Source organism: Ananas comosus, linkage group 12 (genome assembly GCF_001540865.1).
Source record: "Ananas comosus cultivar F153 linkage group 12, ASM154086v1, whole genome shotgun sequence".
Taxonomy (NCBI): Eukaryota; Viridiplantae; Streptophyta; class Magnoliopsida; order Poales; family Bromeliaceae; genus Ananas; species Ananas comosus.
Window position 1 is genome coordinate 10,290,576 of NC_033632.1, and position 19,870 is coordinate 10,310,445.

The 19,870-nt window shown below is 35.1% G+C and overlaps 1 protein-coding gene across 1 annotated transcript; it reads left to right on the forward strand.

The window, feature by feature from the left end:
- Window positions 7,457–10,933, forward strand: LOC109717893 (pentatricopeptide repeat-containing protein At3g02330). The gene has a single exon (XM_020243841.1). It carries the CDS (start codon window positions 7,666–7,668, stop codon window positions 10,237–10,239), a length of 2,574 nt encoding a protein of 857 aa, XP_020099430.1. The 5' UTR covers window positions 7,457–7,665; the 3' UTR covers window positions 10,240–10,933.

Below are 19,870 nucleotides of genomic sequence, written 5' to 3' on the forward strand. Positions count from 1 at the left end.
CAGAGAATATGATGTAGAGGCTAAACGGGTGCTCTGCCTGAGGATAGAGCATACGGCAGAAGACGAACTTTTTTTTTTTTTAAAATAGAAGAAGAAGAACAAAAAAAGAGATTATCTCATAGTGTTTGGAACCGAAAAGTCTCCTACTAGGATTAGCATCAATTCATGACGTTTTTAAAGCAGTTGCCATGCCATAGTAACAAAGAGGAACATTATAGCTTTCAATGGACATTTCAAACATCTTCTTAAGGTAAAGTGATGCTCAAGAGAAGAAAGAATATATTATTACAGTAAAAACCCTTTTCGCTTATCTATTTTTTTAGGGTTAATTACATACAACTCCATGTAAACATAGTGAATTACAAATATATCCCTACATATTTCAACTTTCTTATGTTATTCCTACAAAAGTCGTAATATTTTCAAATTTGCGTATGTCGTTAGGATCAGTTAGAAAATTTTAGTTAACCATAGGTAAAATACTTAACCTTGGTTAGTCAATGAGATAAATCGACATTTTTATCCCTTTTATATTGCACCTTCTTCTCTCAATTAAAACTTTAGCAATGGGAACTCTTCTTCTTCCTCTTCTCCTATCTCTTTCATGTTAGTTTCGAATGTAACTAGAATTTCTCCGTCCCAATTCATCCACGATGCATGTTGCTTCGCTACGTCGAACACGTGTTGCTTCCCCATTTAATTTCCTCTATAATTTTTTCTTATTTTGCCAAAAAAAAAAGTTTAGGAGCAAAGGAGTGAGAGAAGGTTGCAATAATGGTGAATTGGATTGGATTTTTAAAGAGGAAGAAGATAAGGAGGAAATGACCATTAAAAATTTTTTGAGAGGATATTTTTGCATGATTATAGCAGTTGAGATTTTTGGAGGGACATATTTATGGTGGCAAAATTGACATTTCACTTATATGCTGTTAAAAAATAAACAATTCTTTAACAGTAACAAACCAAAGGGACAAATATGAATATCCCTAGACTTTTGCAAGGATATGAGTTAAAAATTGAATTTTGTAGAAATATATTTACTATTCGATATATTTATAGAAAACTGTATGCAATTTTTTTTTTTTAAATCAACAATTATTTTATATTTATATTTCCTAAATATGACTGGTCAAAGGTCTTTATGTCCTAAGGGGGGAAATTTTTCCTCCAAAAAGACACCAATGCTTCACCACGTTAGTGCCTATATCTCAGTTTCCATTGATTGTGACGAAAATGTAGACGCCGGGACCCAATTGAAATAATTTATATAGATTAGGAACTCAATAGATAAAAAAAAAAAGTTAGGGACCTAATTGAAAACTCGAAAAAAAGGTCAGGGACAAATGGTGTTATTTATCATTTTTATAAAACATTGACTTTTGGGTGAGAAAATTTCTAAAGTCCGTAACGAAAGGAGCTTCAAACCTCTCAGCAGGAGTGTCAGCGAGCCAAACACAAGCAAGCTAGGGACGAGCTGGACACGAGATGGTCGTTAAATTATCGAGTTGAAAAAGTAGCTTGTGTTTGGTTCGTTAATAAATGAGCCGAATAGGAGCTAGCCCATGAATAACAAGTTAAAAATATTAGAAGGAATATATATATACTAGTGTAGTGACCCGCGCGATGCAGCAGGTAGATAATATTCAATATTTAACGTTAGTTTTTCTACTATAATTTTTTCGTTTTTCAGTTAGGTAGGTCTCCAAGAAAAAAGTTACAGTTAGCCTTGCACACGTGAAACATGATTATAGACATTAATGAAATTTTATCTTATAAATTGTACTTTGTAATATATAAGATGCAAAATATAATGAAGCATGACAACAACGTCGAACAAATCGTCGATAGGTTTTTATCCATTAAATAAACATTCATTTAATTATTAATCATTGTTTTTCAATATTCTAAAAAAAATCTATATATTCGTTTATAAATATTAATATTAACAGTATTTTCTATAAGACAACAAAAAATACTAAAAAATTATAAATTTATAGAGTTTCCAATTAGACCTAATTGTAAAATTTTATTAGGCAAAATGCTCTCTCTCTCTCTCTCTCTCTCTCTCTCTCTTTCACATACAGAAACAAAAAGGTAAGGTAATAATTAATATTTGTAGTTTTTATATTTTTTTTGACTATTCAAACATTTAATAGAAATGAAATTAATAAATCTTATAGATTTCTCTTATTAGGTAGGAGATTCTGAAATATTGCTATATATGGATGAAAAAATATCTACTATGAAAAAAATAACAAAGTGCATAGATCAGAGCTGCAAATTTTTTTTTTTGGCTGCAATTTACGTCATATGCACAAAATCAGAGGCAAACAATTATAGATCAACCACATACAGACAATGAATTCCTAATAAAAAAGATTAACATTAGTTTAAAATATATTATATAGTGAAAAATAGGAGAAAATAAACAAAGCATTAAATTCAAATAAAAAAGAACCTGTCAATATAATTAATCGTTGCAGGCAGAAGCAGTCAATTCCTGAAACAAAATAAAAATATTCGAACTGATACCCGCTTCGTTTTTGTATTATATCTACTGTAATTATATCCGATCACACATTAATTTTGCTAAACATTCGAACTATATATATACTCTTTTCTTTCCATATTTGAAATGAGTCCAAGAATACGAAATTAGATAATCATAAAATAGTTATTTGCTATGCATATTCATATAGTTGAACTGAAAACTACTTGAATTCCTAAAGCGGAATAAATTGTCAAAACTAATATAAAATATAGATAAAGATGAAAAAAATAATTAAGTAATATTCAAAATAGATACAAGAAAGTTAGGTTGTAGAAACAAACCATGAAAATAAATATCATGACTATTAAAAGTTGTTGACTTATGAATACGCAGTCCACTCTCCACCCCTAATACCGCTTGCTGCTGTACATACAAAATAGTTACACAACAATCAAAAATTCACTCTAACCCGATTAAAAAATTAATTCACAATGAGGTCTCTGAAATTACTGAGACAAAATTACTGAATATATTGAAAATTTCACTCAATGTTTCACTTCTGCAGCCGATACACCAACCCTTTCTTTCAAAGTGATCTTGGCTGTGTTGAGTCGACGCAGTGGCTGAGGCGGCTGCTGCTGCAGCGGCGGAGGTGGTGGAGGAAGGGACTTCCGAAAGCGTCGAAGGTGAGCGAGAAGCGGCGAAGGGGCAAAGAGGGTGGTGGTGAATAGATGGACGAAAGAAAAAAAAAATAGAGAGTAGGAAATGGAGGGGCGGATGGAAAGAACCCGAAAAATCTCTTGAGTAGACAACCGACTTTGCATTATTTACACGGAGCATACAAATTTAATTTTTTAAAATACCTAAGAACAAATACCTAAATTATTGGACACTTATTATTGTATATTTTTTTTTAAAAAAAAATTATCTTATGTGAAACGTTACATATATAGAATCACCCAACATTTATGGGCTCCTCAATAAACTTCCAAATATTTTTCATTTCACTAAACATTATTATTTAATGCGAATGTTTGAAACAACTTAGCATTTATGGGCTCCTCAATAAACGTCCAAATATTTTCTATTATGCTAAACATTATTATGTAGTGGGTTTCGTGAATAGGTGAACGAAAGAAAAAAAAAAAATAGAGAGAAGGAGATGGAGGGGCGGATGGGAAGAACCGAGAAGTCTCTTGAGGAGATAACCGACTTTGCATTAATTACACGGACGATACAAATTTAATTTTTTAAGACACCTAAGAACAAATACCTAAATTATTGGACATGTATTATTGTATATTTTTTCTAAAAAAATTTGTGTTTATGTGAAACGTTACATATATAGAAACACCATAGCATTTATGGGCTCGTCAATTAACTTCTAAATATTTCTTATTCCATTAAACATTAATTATTTTTAATTATTTTTAATTATGTGTAAACGTCTCCTATTCTGCTAAACATAATTATTTAGTGGACCCTACTAAAGAAATATATTCTGTACATTTACAGAAGAGGTGGGTCCCACTTTTTTCCTAAAATAAGGAGAAAACTTGAATCCCACGGGGATTCATAATAGTTTATAGATATATATATATATATATATATATGTAGAAAATAAATTTATGAAATCTTACCTATTAGACTTTTGATTTAATAATTAAAACTTTATATATAAAGGATTCTTTTTTATAATTGAGTTGGGCTTTATATTTAGATTGGAGGATTTTAGTAATCTAGTCTTCTTCAAAAACTTTATTTTAAAATTAGATCTGTTAAAATTTTATTTGTAAAATATAGTCTTCGTTATATTTGTAAGTGATAAAAACGATGAATGATTCACCGCATTCGTCAAATTTTTTTATGGAGAGAGAAAGCGGTGAATGATTCACCGCTTTTAAAAAGGACATACAAAGAAAGAATAAGAGAGAATGAAAGGAAAAAATAATAAAAGCGGTAAATGATTCACCGCATTTAAAATAATGTTTAGTTTTAAGTAGAATTATGAAAGCGGTGAATGATTCACCGCATTTATAAATCTATTTTTATAATTATTTTTTTTTAGAAGACTATTTTTATAATTATAAATATTGATAGGGTTATATATATACAAAATTCTTTAGATTGAGCTAAAAATTAAATAATAAAAATATATATTTTATTTATATAATTATTTATTTATATATATAAATATAAAATATATAAACTATATAAATATAAAATATATGTATTCGAACTATTATTAAGTAGAATAAGAGCGAGCTGACTCTGGCTTGTGTTCGGCCCATTTAGTAAAGGAAAAACTTCAAATACCCCCCTTGTGATTTCACTTTTTCTCACTTTAGTACCCTGTGGTTTAAAGTGTATCAAGTTAGTACCCTGTGGTTTTGCACTTTTCACTTTACTACCCTGCGGTTCACATTTTCTCACTTTAGTACCCTGTGGTTTCGCACTTTCTCACTTTTGTACCTTGTGGTTTACAAAATCACAGAGTACTAACTTGATACAAAAATAAAACCACAAGGTACTAACTTGATACAAAAATAAAATCACAGGGTACTAACTTGATACACTTTAAACCACATGGTACTAAACTGAGAAAGTGCGAAACCACAGGATACTAACTTGATACACTTTAAACCACAGGGTATTAAAATGAAAAAATATGAAACCATAGGGGGTTTTTTGGAAGTTTTCCCTTTATTAAACAAACTAAGAAGGCCAATTTGCATAAAAAATCCACTTATTTTGGGCTTTTGCAAAACCGGGCCACCTTTTTCGTTTTTGCAGATTCGGTCCGCTTTTTCAGCAAACTGACCAAAATACCCTTATTACTTTTTCTCTTTCCTCTTTCTCTCTCTTCTTCGTTTCTCTCGTTCTTTTTTTTTTTCTCGCCGGCAGAGCGGAGACGGAGCGGAGGCAGAAACGGTCCGTCTCGTCTCTCACCCTCATGCTCTCGCCTTCGCCCTTGCCCTCGTCCATGCACCCCCCACCTTCCTCGCCTCCGACCCCGCCAAGGCCGCGCCGCGACTTTTTTTTTTTTTTTTGCTTTTTTCTTTTCTTTTCTTCTCCGACTCTTCTCCACCGTCTCCGACGACGACGCCTCTCGCCCTTCCCCGCCCTTCTCACCTCTCCCTCTCCCTTATTTTCTGCCACATCCGACGACGATTTATCTTCGCCGGTGCCGACGTCGACACCGTAGAGGTCACTGCGGCGCTACAGCCTCGGAGCGGGGGGGTCCTTAGCGGCGTCGTCATCGGCGCCGTAGCTGTTGGCAGAGAAGGTGACAAATAAAATTATAGAAAAAAAGAAAAAAAAATAAAGATAAAAAATTATATAAAAAGAAGGATGAAGATAAAATTGCATCGTTAATTACAAAAAAAATTATAAGTTGTACTATTTAAGATGTAAACTGCTGCTTTAAGATAAAAATTATACTCTTTGAATGAAAATTATACTATTTTTTATCTTAAACTGCATCCTTTTAAGTGATATTTATACTGTTTCTCCTTTTATTGCACTGTTTTTTCTCTTGCTGCACTATTTATTCTATTGTTTACATAAAATGGTGCAACAAGAGGAGAAACAGTGCAACAAGAGAAAAAACAGTATAAATATCTCTTAAAATGGTGCAGTTTCTCCTCTTATTGCATTGTTTCTCCTCTTGTTGCACTATTTTTCCTATTGTTTACACAGAAATGGTGCAACAAGAGGAGAAACAGTGCAACAAGAGAAGAAACAATAGATATATCTCTTAAAACAGTGTAGTTTCTTCTCTTGTTGCACTATTTCTCCTCCTATTTATACAAAAATGGTGCAACAAGAGGAGAAACAGTATATTTATCTCTTAAAACAGTGCAGTTTCTCCTCTTGTTGCACTATTTCTTCTCTTGTTTACACAGAAATGGTGCAACAAGAGGAGAAACAGTGCAATAAGAGGAGAAACAGTATAAATATCTCTTAAAAGGGTGCAGTTTAAGATAAAAAATAGTGTAACAAAAGAAGAAATGGTGCAACAAGACGAGAAACAGTGCAACTTTTGTTTAAAGAGTGTAACTTTCATTTTAATGGATGCAGTTTACATCTGAAAGAGTGTAATAAGAAGAGAAATAGTGTAAATATCTCTCAAAGAGTGTAATTTTCGTTTAAAGAGTGTAGTTTTCATCTTAAAGCTGCAGTTTACATCTTAAGTAGTGCAACTTATAATTTTTTTTGCAGTTAACGATGCAATTTCATGTTCATCATTCTTTTTATATGATTTTTTATCTTTATTTTTTTTTATTTTTTTTATAATTTTTTTTGTCACCCTCTTTGCCAACCGCCACGGTGCCTGCGACAACGCGGCTAAGGACCCCTGCTCCGAGCCTGTAGCGCCGCAGTGATCTCTACGGTGTCGACGTCGGCGCCGGCGAAGATGCATCGACGTCGGCGCCGGCGAAGATGCATCGTCGTCGGAGGCGGCAGAGAATGAGAGAGAGGGAGAGATGAGAAGGGCGGGGAAAGACGAGAGAGCCGTCGTCGTCGGAGACAGTGGAGAAGAGTCGGAGAAGAAAAGAAAAGAAAAAAGTAAAAAAAAAAAATAGTCGCGGCGCGGCCTTGGCGGGATTGGAAGCGAAGAAGGTGGGGGGTGCGTGGACGAGGGCAAGGGCGAAGGCGAGGGCGAGAGAATGAGGGTGAGAGGCGAGACGGACCGTTTCCGCCTCCGCTCTGCCGGCGAGAAAAAAAAAAGAACGAGAGAAACGAAGAGGAGAGAGAAAGATGAAAGAGAAAAAGTAAAAAGAGTATTTTTGTCAGTTTGCTGAAAAAGCGGGCCGAATATGCAAAAATAAAAAAGATGACTCAAATTTGCAAAAGCTCAAAATAAGTAGATTTTTTATGCAAATTGGCCAACTAAGAAATTTCTCCGTGTTCGACTTATTTACCACACAAACTATTCGATATCAACCTCATTTAAAGCGGAACACGAACCGGCTCGCCGTCCACGCGCTGAATTACCATCCCTGCTCAACAGTCACCATATTAAATCCCTCTCATCTCCATATCCCAGACCCATCTCTCTCTCTCTCTCTCTCTCTCTCTCTCTCTCTCCAAGACCATTTACCCCCAACGGTCACATTTTTCAAACTCCAGCGGCATGCCTCTTCCCCCTCCCCCTCCTCCTCCCTCTCCCCATGGCGAAGCGACCCCCCACCTCCACCCCCACCTGCTTCGTCACCTTCTCCCGCATCTTCCAACTCTGCGCCGAGGCCCGCGCCCACCGCCTCGGCCGCGCCGCCCACGCACGCATGCTCACGTCGAGATTCGCGCCCACCACCTTCGTCTCCAACTGCCTCCTCCACATGTACGCGCGCTGCGCCGACCTCGACCACGCCCGCAAGGTGTTCGACCGAATCCCCCACCGAGACCTCGTCTCCTACAACGCCATGATCGCAGCCTACGTGCATGACCGTTCCATGCCGCGCGCGCGGCTCCTGTTCGACGAAATGCCTCAACGAGATGTTATCTCCTGGAACTCGGTTATATCAGGGTATTGCGACAATGGGGACTTTGCTGAATCCATTGGGCTCTTCTCTCGAATGGGTCATTGTCGGATTGACCCAGATCGGACCACCTTCGCCATTGCGCTCAAAGCGTGCGCTGGGATGGAGGATTTGGATGTTGGTGCTCAGTTGCATGGGTTGGTGGCGAAGTTGGGTTTCGATGTTGATGTCATGGTGGGGAGTGCTCTTGTTGATGCGTATGCTAAGTGTAGGTGCTTGCATTATTCGCTTCAGTTGTTCGACGAAATGCCCGAGAGGAACTGGGTCTCGTGGAGTGCAGTGATTGCGGGTTGCGTTCGGAATGAGCAGTACATTGATGGACTCGAACTGTTTGTAGAGATGCAGAGGTTAGGTTTTGGCGTGAGCCAATCGGCGTACGCCAGTGTTTTCAGATCGTGCGCGGGGTTGTGCTCTTTGCATTTAGGAAGCCAGTTTCATACGCATGCTTTGAAGAACAACTTTAGTTCGGATACCGTGGTTGGGACGGCGATTGTGGATATGTACGGAAAGTGCAATAGCATAAATGATGCTATGAGCGCATTTCTTTTGCTGCCGAACCCTACATTGCAGTCGTGGAACGCCATGATTGTCGGGTCTGCACGGAATGATTGTGGATTTGAATCCATGGAGCTATTTCGGCTCATGAATAGGTCAGGTGTTGGTTTTGATGAGATCAGCACATCAGGTGTTTTTAGTGCTTGTGCCGAAGTTAAAGGATACTTACAAGGTTCGCAAATCCATTGTTTGGCAATTAAAACTAGCTTTGAATCTGACGTTTGTGTTAAAAATGCAATTTTGGATATGTATGGTAAGTGCAAAGCTTTGAGGGAGGCGTTTGTTGCTTTTGATGAGATGGGTCGAAGAGATGCGGTCTCTTGGAATGCTTTTATTACTGCTCTTGAGCAGAATGAACAATATGATGATACCTTATTGCATTTTAAAGAGATGTTACAATACAATATGGAACCTGATGAGTTCACTTATGGTAGTGTCGTTAAAGCTTGTGCGGGATTGGGATCATTGGATTATGGAATGATGGTCCATGACAAGATTATTAAGTCAGGTCTAGGTTTTGATTCGTTTGTAGGGAGTGCTCTTGTTGATATGTATTGCAAGTGTGGGATGATGGAAGAAGCACAAAAGCTTCATTTAAGGATAGGTAAACGGTCATTGGTATCATGGAATGCCCTAATTTCAGGTTTTTCGTTCCATAAAGAAAGTGAGGAAGCTCAAAAGTGCTTCTCTGAGATGCTCGATTTGGGCTTGAAGCCCGACAATTTTACATATGCCACTATCCTTGATACATGCGCTAATTTGGCCACTGCTGGGCTCGGTAAACAGATTCATGCGCAGATCATAAAGCAAGAGATGCAAAGAGATGTTTACATATCTAGTACCGTCGTCGACATGTATGCCAAGTGCGGTAACATGCATGACTCTCTACTGATGTTTGAGAAGATGCATGAAAGGGACTACGTCACATGGAATGCCATGATATGTGGTTTTGCTATGCATGGCCATGGTGAGGAGGCAATTGGAATGTTCGAGAAGATGGAATTGGCGAACGTGAGGCCAAACCATGCCACATTCATAGCAGTTCTTCGAGCATGTGGCCACGTCGGGTTGTTTGATGAGGGCATGCGTTATTTTCGATTGATGACCCATCGCTATAAATTGGAACCACAGTTGGAGCATTTCGCGTGCATGGTGGATATAGCAGGCCGATCAAAGGGCCCTTACAATGCCCTAAATCTTATTAATGAAATGCCATTCGAAGCTGATGCAGTTATATGGAGAACTCTTTTAACTGTCTGCAAGATTCACCAAAACGTCGAGGTGGCAGAGTTAGCGGCCAATAAACTACTACTGATTGAGCCTGATGATTCTGCGGCATATATTTTATTATCGAATATCTATGCAGAATCTGGAAAATGGGCTGAGGTTTCGAAGATGAGGAGGATATTGAGGCAAGCTAAATTGAAGAAGGAACCAGGGTGTAGTTGGATTGAAGTGAAGAGTGAGATGCATGCTTTTCTTGTGGGAGACAAGGCTCACCCAAAATGTAGTGAGATATATGAAATGTTGGATGAGCTAATTGGTGAGATGACATGGGCTGGGTACGAGCCTTTGTCGGATTCTCTAATTGATGATAAGAAAGAGGAGGGCGGAGATCAGCAGGAATTTCTCGGAGTTTGCAGCAGTTAGGCTCCTGGAACAGTTCTTTCAGCCTAAAAAGAGGCAGATATGTGTCTCTCAGATTGAGAGGTTTGGCGCTTTTATTGTTCAGGAAATTGAGATAGGCTTCTGAGTTCCAAAAGAAGAAGCCGCACTTTGAAGGCTCTATTTCTGCTACAGCGGGAAGCTATTTGGGACGGGAGTGGGAGTTACTAATGAAAAAGTTGGTCATGCTTGTTCGAATAGCTTTACTCAAAAGCACTTCTGCAGAAGCTCTAACCAGGCAATAAAGCCCCTAAGCTGCCTCTATCGCCGGCTGTGATTTTGCGAGTAGATAATTGGTGCCATTCATTAGTTATCTCCATAATAGAGGTGCCAAACTGGAGGCATGAAACGATTGTTATATCATGTTATAGGCAGTTAAAGACCGTTTAAAGGCACACATTTTCTTCTGGAGTTTGTAGATATTCAGCGAAAATCAGTTGGCTACAACAAATATGCCTTCGCTTGCGTCAGCTACAAAACAACAAAAAAAAGGTACATACTGATCATCATCGTACACCAGCTGATATCTGTAGACAGAGAATTTACTCATTAGTTTTACAATTTATTAGATAACCGTAGGCAAATTCTTTTGAAGGAATTTGTACAGCTAATAATCTTTGAGTCGGGACCATTTATTTGATAAGCCTTATTATGCCATGTGCTTAATGCTTTAAGCTCAGTTAATGGATGCTAACTACAGTTTCTCTCATCAAAATTGGATTCAAATAAGGGGAGATATTGATGAAACCCTCTTTAGTTATAATACAACAACAAAAAAAATCCTTGTAATTACATAGCTGCGAAGCAATCAGAAAAGCTTCAAACTTGTTTAGGCAACAAAGAAATAGTCCTAATTGTGTAATGATCAAAGAACTCCTCTTTATTCTGTAGCATTTGTTGCGTACTTTATTCAATCTCGTCATCTTCGACTGATTTATGCAGTTATTCTCTTTCATGTTAAAAGTGAATGAGCAGATTGACCCACCCCTAAAGTTTGTTCATCTTTTTGTTGTCCTCTCAACTATTCCATTTATCCAATCTTTTTCTTATTATCTATTCTTAAATGGACCTTATATTCCTCAAATCTATCAGAAACTGTCGATTAAGAAGCAGAAATCAAATTGTTGATGGCCATCATGTTGTCAATTGTTGCAGAACTTGATCACATCATTTCATGTCCAATCTTTGCTGCATATTCTCCTCCTTTCGCAGAGAAATCAAGCCTTCATATTCCATAAGGAAACCTTTAGTGTGCATTTGATTCGCGTTATTATTATTATTTTTAAAAATTTTTCATAATTCACAAAAAAATATGATGGGTGTTTGGTTAAATGCACCCGATAATTTGATTAGTATTATTGAATACATTTTAGAATGAGATTCGTCCCAAAATAATAATTTCTTTTTTTTGGAAAAAAGTTATTCTCATATTAATACATTGGAATAATTATAATAATCTCTTCTTCTTTTTTTTTTCTCCCTCCCCATCTCCATCACCCATTGTTTCCCTATACTCTTTAATCACATCTCTCTCTAACCTGATATCTCTCCAAATCTAAATTCTTTCTTTCTCTCTCTAAGCCATTTCTCTCTCTTCTACTAATCTCCACTCGATCTCTCTCCCCCAATTCTAATTATACTCTGTTTCTAACCTATTCTCTCTCTTTCTCTAATCTCAACTTATCTTTAATCTCAAATCTCTCTCTAAGCTAAGTTCTCTCAATTTAACCTAAAAATAATTTTTTTGTGATTGTTGGAAAAAAAAAAAATTTATAGTACTGATAACATTACCTAAAATTAATGGACGAAACAAATAAATTAATTTTATATTATCTATAATCGTAAATAATACGACTGTATGAGCCAAGCATTGAAATACGATATTCACTTTTTGCTTGGATGTCTGTTTTCAGCATACAATTCTTATTTGGAAAATGCTTTTGGAGATCTACACTTCAAATGGTAAAGCCGTTCCCATCGAGTTCCGGACCGAATTCAACTGTTTAGGACTGTGTTTTTGCATTTTTTTAGAAATTTGTTTGGGAAAATTTTGCATTTTTGTTTTTGAGTCCCATTATTTAGTTATTTATAATCGGTTTAGATTTAAAGATATATTAAGATTAATTATAGTAGGATTAAGATATTATCATTATATATACATGACGCTCGGTTAATATATTTAGTTTTTTTTTAAGATGATTAATAATATTTTTCTCTTCATGTAGCTCTCTCTCCCCGTTCTTATGTTTCTTCACTCTGAGGGCTTGTTTGATTCATCCATTTTGAATATGGAATGGAAATCAGTTTGATCAAATCTGATTAATTTTGTTTGGTTCGCATGAATCGTTTGGGATTCTTATTCCGGACTGGAATGGGAATGGCCCATTAGCCTTCAACTTGATTCCGGTCTTCTAGCCTGGATTGAGATTTCATTCCGGAAGCCCACTAAGTTCTCAAAGTCCATGTGACCATCTCACCCTCCTTCTCTCCACTCCTTTCTCATCAAAAAAAAAAAAAAAAACCTATCCTCTCTCAAAACCCTATCCCTAACCCACATCAATAAAAGTTTTTAAAAATAAATTTGATATTTTTTTTTGAAAAACTTATTAGAGAATAGTATTATATTTTTCATAAATTTTAAATAATATAAATTTATATTTGAGAGTAAAATTAGTATTATAGTGTCCTATAATTTTTTAAATTTATACGAGCCAAACAATGAAATGTGAATAACTCATTTCAATTCCCAATCCATAAATAAACCAAATGTCTTGGGGGAGTGGGTCATTCCAATTACCATTCCAATTCATTCCCATTCCATTATCCATTTCAATTCCACCCTTGAATCAAACAAGCCCTCAGTGCAACTTAAGATTGCAATTCTCTTTGTCCTTATGCTTCTTTACTCTGGGCAGCTTTAGTTTGCATCTCTCTCCGTCCTTATGCTTCTTTACTCTCAGCGCGGCTTAAGCTTGCGTCACATATTGTTTGGATGCCTAGGAGAGGTGGCTTCTTTCCTAGATAATTAGAACTCTTTAGGCTTCGTTTGGTTTGGGTATAAATTAGAATTGCTTATTCCAGAGATAGATATAAGTTCAGGTATAAGCAAAAACTAGACTAATTTTGTGTTTGGATTAAAATTGAGTTGTTTCCGAAAATAAGAAAAATAGCGTTTGAACAGATAAGATAGAATAAAAAGAATAGTGGTATAAGCAAAAACTAATTTTGCGTTTGGATGAAATTGAGTTGTTTCCGGGAATCAGAAAAATAGCATTTGAACATATAAGATAGAATAAAAAGAATAGCGGGTAGTTATAAATAAAAAATAATGATATTATTTCTCTCATTAAATTTGAATTTTTAAATTTCATACTTAAATTTTTAAATTTAATTTTTTAAATTTTAAATTTCAAAATTCAAATTTAAAATATAAAATTTAAATCTCAAATTGTAAACTTTAATTTTAGATTTAACATCAAATTTAAATTTTGAAAAATATAAAATATCAAATTTAGAATTTGAAAATTTTTAAAATTTAAAATCTCAAATTTAAAATTTAAAAATTATAAATTTTAATTTTGAAATTATAAATTATAAATTTTGTAATAAATTTAAAATTCTCTCTCTTTCTATCTCTCTCAAGCTTGTTCCATAAACAATTCCATCAAAGGGTGGAAACAATTGTTCCTATTAAGGTGGGAAGTGGGAACTACGGTTCCACTAAATTTCTTTCTTTAAGGGAGGGAATAAGCTTTTATTCTCTCCTTGTACCCCATCCAAACGGTGTGTTATTGTACAATAACATATTCTTTGGATATCCCTTAGTAGTAAAGAGAGAGGAGTTTCAGGCCGTGTTTGGATCGAAGTCGGAGTCGAAATAAGCTAGAATCGGAATCGGAATGACTCATTATCTAATTCTGTTTGGTTCATCACCTGAATCAGAATCGAAATAAATCATTCCTATTGTCGGTGTTTGGTTCAGGTAAATATAAAAAACGTAATCAAATTAATATATTAACATTATCTTTATAATATATTAATTTAAATTCAAATAAAAAATTAAATATTAAAAATTTACATCAAAATTTTGAAATAATGTCAAAATTTTAAATCTATTTTTTTAAAAAAAAATTAAACTTTGAAGTTGAGTGGATAATTCAAAATATAAAACTAAATTTTGATTTATTCAAATTCAAACTTAAAATTACAATTTAAATTTTAATTTGAATCTATAAATTTAATTTAAGTTTGAAATAAAATTTGAATAAAACTTTTTATAAATTAAAATTTAATTTAAATTCAAATTCATAAGATAGATTCGAAATACTTGATTAAATTTTAATTTTTAATTTAAGTCAAATTAAAATTTAAAATTATATATTTAATTCTTCAATTTTAACTCATATTTTAATTAAAAAAGTTGAAAAAATAAATTTAATCTGAATAAATATCCATTCAGTTCGGATTCAACTTCCAATCCGGCCTTCTAGGCCGGATTGAAAAAAAAGGTGATTGGGAGATTCCCATTCCACTAGGGAATCGGAATCGGAATGATGGACTCCCGTGTACCAAACACCTACAAACGGATTCGCCCATTCCGATTTCGATTTCAGGGTGAAAAAGAAGCGAACCAAATACGCCCTCAGCGTATTGTTATGCCATAGTGGTAACAATGATGGCAAATGATCCTCCTCCACTTATTAGGTTGAGTTTCTACAGCATTTAATTTCGCACTGCTTTATCACAAAGCGCTTTTGCTCCCACCGTGGAATTTTACCCTCCCCGCTTTACGACTTCGTGTAGCCGCTTCCAACTGTTGATAAATTAAGGCTCCACACAAATTAAAGCACCTTCCTTTGTGTTGTTGAGGTGCTTGGGTTGCATTAATTTAGTTCTAAAACCTAATCATGAGCATTAAAAATAGAAAAAAAAATGAAGTGGGAATCACTCTTTTAGATTAGTTTTAGAATATATTCATGTAGGAGCTACAAATTTTTTTTTTTTTTTTTTTTTAGGGTAATTACTTACATAGTTACATAATCCTCAAAAGGCTCACTTTTGTACTTATCCCTAAAACATTTAAGTCACAAAATTTATCCCTCTAAAAAGTTTCTTTCTTATTATTAATATATGTGATGTAGGCAGGAATAGGACAGGAAGAAGGAGAAAGAGGTAAAAAAAAAGATCATGCAGACCTAGATAAATTTTTCATTAAGGGGGTGTTTGGTTTCCTGTAAATATACTTTGAAAATTAATTTTAAGTTGAAAAATATTTTTTTGATGTTTGGTTCTCTATAAAAAAATTTTCTCGGAAAACTTTTTTAACGGATATGACGAAAAATTGGGGTTTTCGTTTCCGCTCCGTAAGAGCGGAAAACAAAAAGCTACAGTAAAAAATGGCTTTCCATATAATTAAGTTTAAACTTTATTTTGATAGTTTAAATTTTTTGAAATAAATGATTGTTTCATATGATACCAAAATAGGAGGTCTCGAATTCAAATTTCATAGTACTTCTATTTTTTTGGTTTTCCATGTAAGTTTTTGTTTTGAATGGATTAAAAGATCCTCCTCCTATACTTCACAGCACTAGCTAGTGGCTAAATAATTTTTAAATTTATGAATAAAAAACCATTTAGGTTAATTAATTAGATCAATATTTTAATTTAATAGTTAAAAATTTTCATCAATCCCTCAACTATAGGCTATTTTTAAATAGGACACCACCAACTATTTTCTTTTCAATTGCGGTCCCTCAATTTTTTTTTCTTTTTATTTGTTTAAGATACTTCAATTAATTAATTAGAGATTTTACTCCGCTTAAATAGTGATTCTTTTAAATAGAATTATTAATAACTACTAGCTAACAGAGCTATTAAATATAATAAAGCTGGAATTAAGTTTAGAAAAATAAGTTAAATGGAAACAGCTACAAGTTGAGGGAGATGTACAAAAAATGAAGTGGAAGGGCCATTTCCAAATGCATTATAGTTGAGGGGTCAAAGTATTAACTCCTACACCCAAAAGTAGGAGTAAATTTTACGCTCTCTTCGTCTAAGAGTTTATGTTTTTCACAATGGTCCTTTTTTTTAATATTAAAAATTTAAAAGAATTGTATGAATTCTTGGATGCGTTGGGTGTAAGATTTAAACCCAACTTTTAGGCACATAAGTAGCATTTCTATTATTTTTATATTGAGGCTCTCAAAGGCCCCTATTTTGTTATATTTCTAAAATTGAAAAAGTAGGAGGAGCTATTAACTTGGAGGAACAATCTTATTAATTAGAGCAAAACTTTGAATTGACCCCCCATGGTTTTGAGCATTTTAAATTTACCATTTTAAAAATTATACCAAATTATATATTCTATAATTTTACTTTTAGTTCACCATAAGAACTTATCATTTACCAAGGTATCCAAAGTGATACTTTTCACAAACTACTGAAGAGTATATAAAATTGCATAATACATCACATAATCTGCGCTTTATATAAGAAGTATATATTATGACTAAAGAAGATCACTAGATAACCATTATCTTCTCCAAGTGAAGCCCAAAATTATGGAATATATTACTATTCCATAGTAATACACAACCCAAAAGAAAGAAAAGAAAAAAACTTACAATACATATTTAACAACTCAAAACTTGAAATATTCATGCCGAAAGAGAGGCTAAAACAAAATCGGGGCCATAACCTCACTATTATAATTGTGAGCTATGGCAAAAACATATTAAAAGAAAGGCCGGGGTAGTCACGCGCGGTGTACAGCTTCAAAACTTTGCAGGAATACGTATGAAATATAACTCCCTAAACAAAAAGAGGCTTAGCCAAGAAGGTCGGCATGTCGTTGCCCGCCATGACGACGACGATCTTAGGCTCCATGTCCAAAGGAATGATGATGGCCTTCTCTATCGATTTCGACTGCGTCGACGGTTCGTCCTCGGGCGAGGGTTTGCGGTGTGAGCATATGAGAATTATGAGTGCAACTACAATGAGACACATCATGGCTCCTATGCCTCCAAACAGATATGGAATTGGAGAGTTCCACAACTCAAACTTGTGAGATGGTGTTGATAAGTTTGTAGGCCTCATCTTCTCTCTCTCTCTCTATCTCTATCTTTTGTTTTTTTGTTTTCACTTGTAGTTAGGAGGGTTTGAGATGGAAAGGGGAATTTATAGTAATAGGAGAAGTGTAGATGAAGTGACAACTTTGTCACAAAGTGGAGTAACTAATGTAATAAGTTATTCCATGTTTGTAAAATAACATTGTATGTGGGGAATATAAGTTGAGATATGATGTTTCTCCATGTGTTGTGGTTATTCTATTTTTGTGGGCTCTATAGTAGAATGTGGGGGGATGTAGCTACTTAGAACTTGCACACCTTTCTCTTATTAATAAAAGTTTAATTAGTGTTAATTAGAAGATAGGAAATGTTTGGGATTGCATGAAACATGCGCTATGTTCGGTAGAAAAGCGCAATGGAAAGCGCGCGCGCGTGCGAGAGAGAGAGAGAGAGAGAGAGAGCCCGGGGGCCTGCCATGTGCGCGCTGCGCGCGACCCGCGCCCGCCCGTGCTGCCTCTTGCGCGCGACCCGCGCCCGGTGCCCGCTGGCGCCCCTCGCGCGCCCGCGCCCGCCCCCGCCCGTGCGATGAAGGAGAACGAACCATGCGAGAGAAGGATGGATCGACACATCGGCCACAGTAAAACCCATGATTCATTATATCTATAGATATAGATATATAGATTTCTTAATAATTGACAGTTATGTGAAGCTCAAAAACTCAAATATCTCTACATCTCATCTGGTAAGACAATAAAAAACGGTAAATATAAAAATTTAAGCATCAAATGATTATCACGTGCTATAATTAAAGGTTGTGTATTTTTTTTAACTTTTTAATGTTCAAATGGTTAAGTATAATCATATGAAATGTCGAATGGTAAAACTTACCTTTTAAAAAATATATATATATAATAATACCTCCTAATTTCAAAATTACCCAAACTCATAACTTTTGATTCCAAAATGATTCTCACACCCAATAATAACCTAAAGAGTAAGCCTCACAATTTGATTTAAGCAAAAAGTGCACCAATAAACTACTTAAGAGCTTCATCTTAATTATGTATCTCATTTTTCCGTTTGATTATAATATAATTTTTACAAAATAATTTATTAGTGTTCCTTCTATTTAAGCTTATAGAAATATGATGCGGATTGAGTCATTACGGTCAGGAATGCGAATAGATCTGAGTTTGGTGGAGCTCTCGTCTCGGCCCTATCTTGCTCCGAAATGGGGTGACAAGCGGGAGCTAAAAATAAAGAATAAAATAATCCTCCTCAAATTTGCCCCAATCTTTTAAGAGTGGAGCAAAATCGAAAAAACTTTTCTTTCTTTGCCCTGTCCTGATTCGTCAAAAATTTGTTAAGTCTCCAATTCAGCTCAAAATGTAAAAATAAGTAAAGTTATCCATACCATTTGCATTGCTAATTATGGTGGGACCCAAATTATTCTATATAGACAAAAAAAAAAAGAAAAAAAAAAGTATATGCCATTGTGGTGGTAACCATGTTATGTGACACATGGTTCCCCCATTTCGATGAAGTTGATGCGGAAATGCGCGGTTGCTAAAAAGCACTTTTTGGAAAAGCCAAATTGGAATTTTCTATTTTTCTCTCTCTCTCTCCCCCACTACGGAAAAATGAGTTCCCCCACTCTACTGCGTCGTGCCGCCGCTTCTCGCACTAAACTCTACAAAGTGACATCTTTTCCATAAGGCTAATAAATCACAAAACTCTCCTTTGTACTTAGGAGTGTCAACGAGCCGAACAAGAGCGACCAGCTGGGCAGGCTCATGTTCTGTTTATTTTGCAAACAAGCCGAACATAAATTGACTCGTTAAAATATCGAACCGAAAAATTTAACTCGTGTTCAGCTCGTTTATTAAGGAGCCGAATACGAGTCGACTCACGAACAACAAGTTAAGAGAATTAAATATATATATATATATATATATATATATATATATATATATATATANGAAAAAGAAAAGAAAAGTATATGCCATTGTGGTGGTAACCATGTTATGTGACACATGGTTCCCCCATTTCGATGAAGTTGATGCGGAAATGCGCGGTTGCTAAAAAGCACTTTTTGGAAAAGCCAAATTGGAATTTTCTATTTTTCTCACCCCCCACTACGGAAAAATGAGTTCCCCCACTCTACTGCGTCGTGCCGCCGCTTCTCGCACTAAACTCTACAAAGTGACATCTTTTCCATAAGGCCAATAAATTACAAAACTCTCCTTTGTACTTAGGAGTGTCAACGAGCCGAACAAGAGCGACCAGCTGGGCCGGCTCATGTTCTACTCATTTTGCAAATAAGCCGAACATAAATTGACTCGTTAAAATATCGAGCCGAAAAATTTAACTCGTGTTCAGCTCGTTTATTAACGAGCTGAATACGAGTCAACTCACGAACAACAAGTTAAAAGAATTAAAAACATATAAATATAATGCATAAATTTATGAGATCTTACGAATTAGGCTTTAATCTAATGATTGAAATTTTTCATATGAATAGAGTTTTTTATAATTGAGTTAGGTTTTAT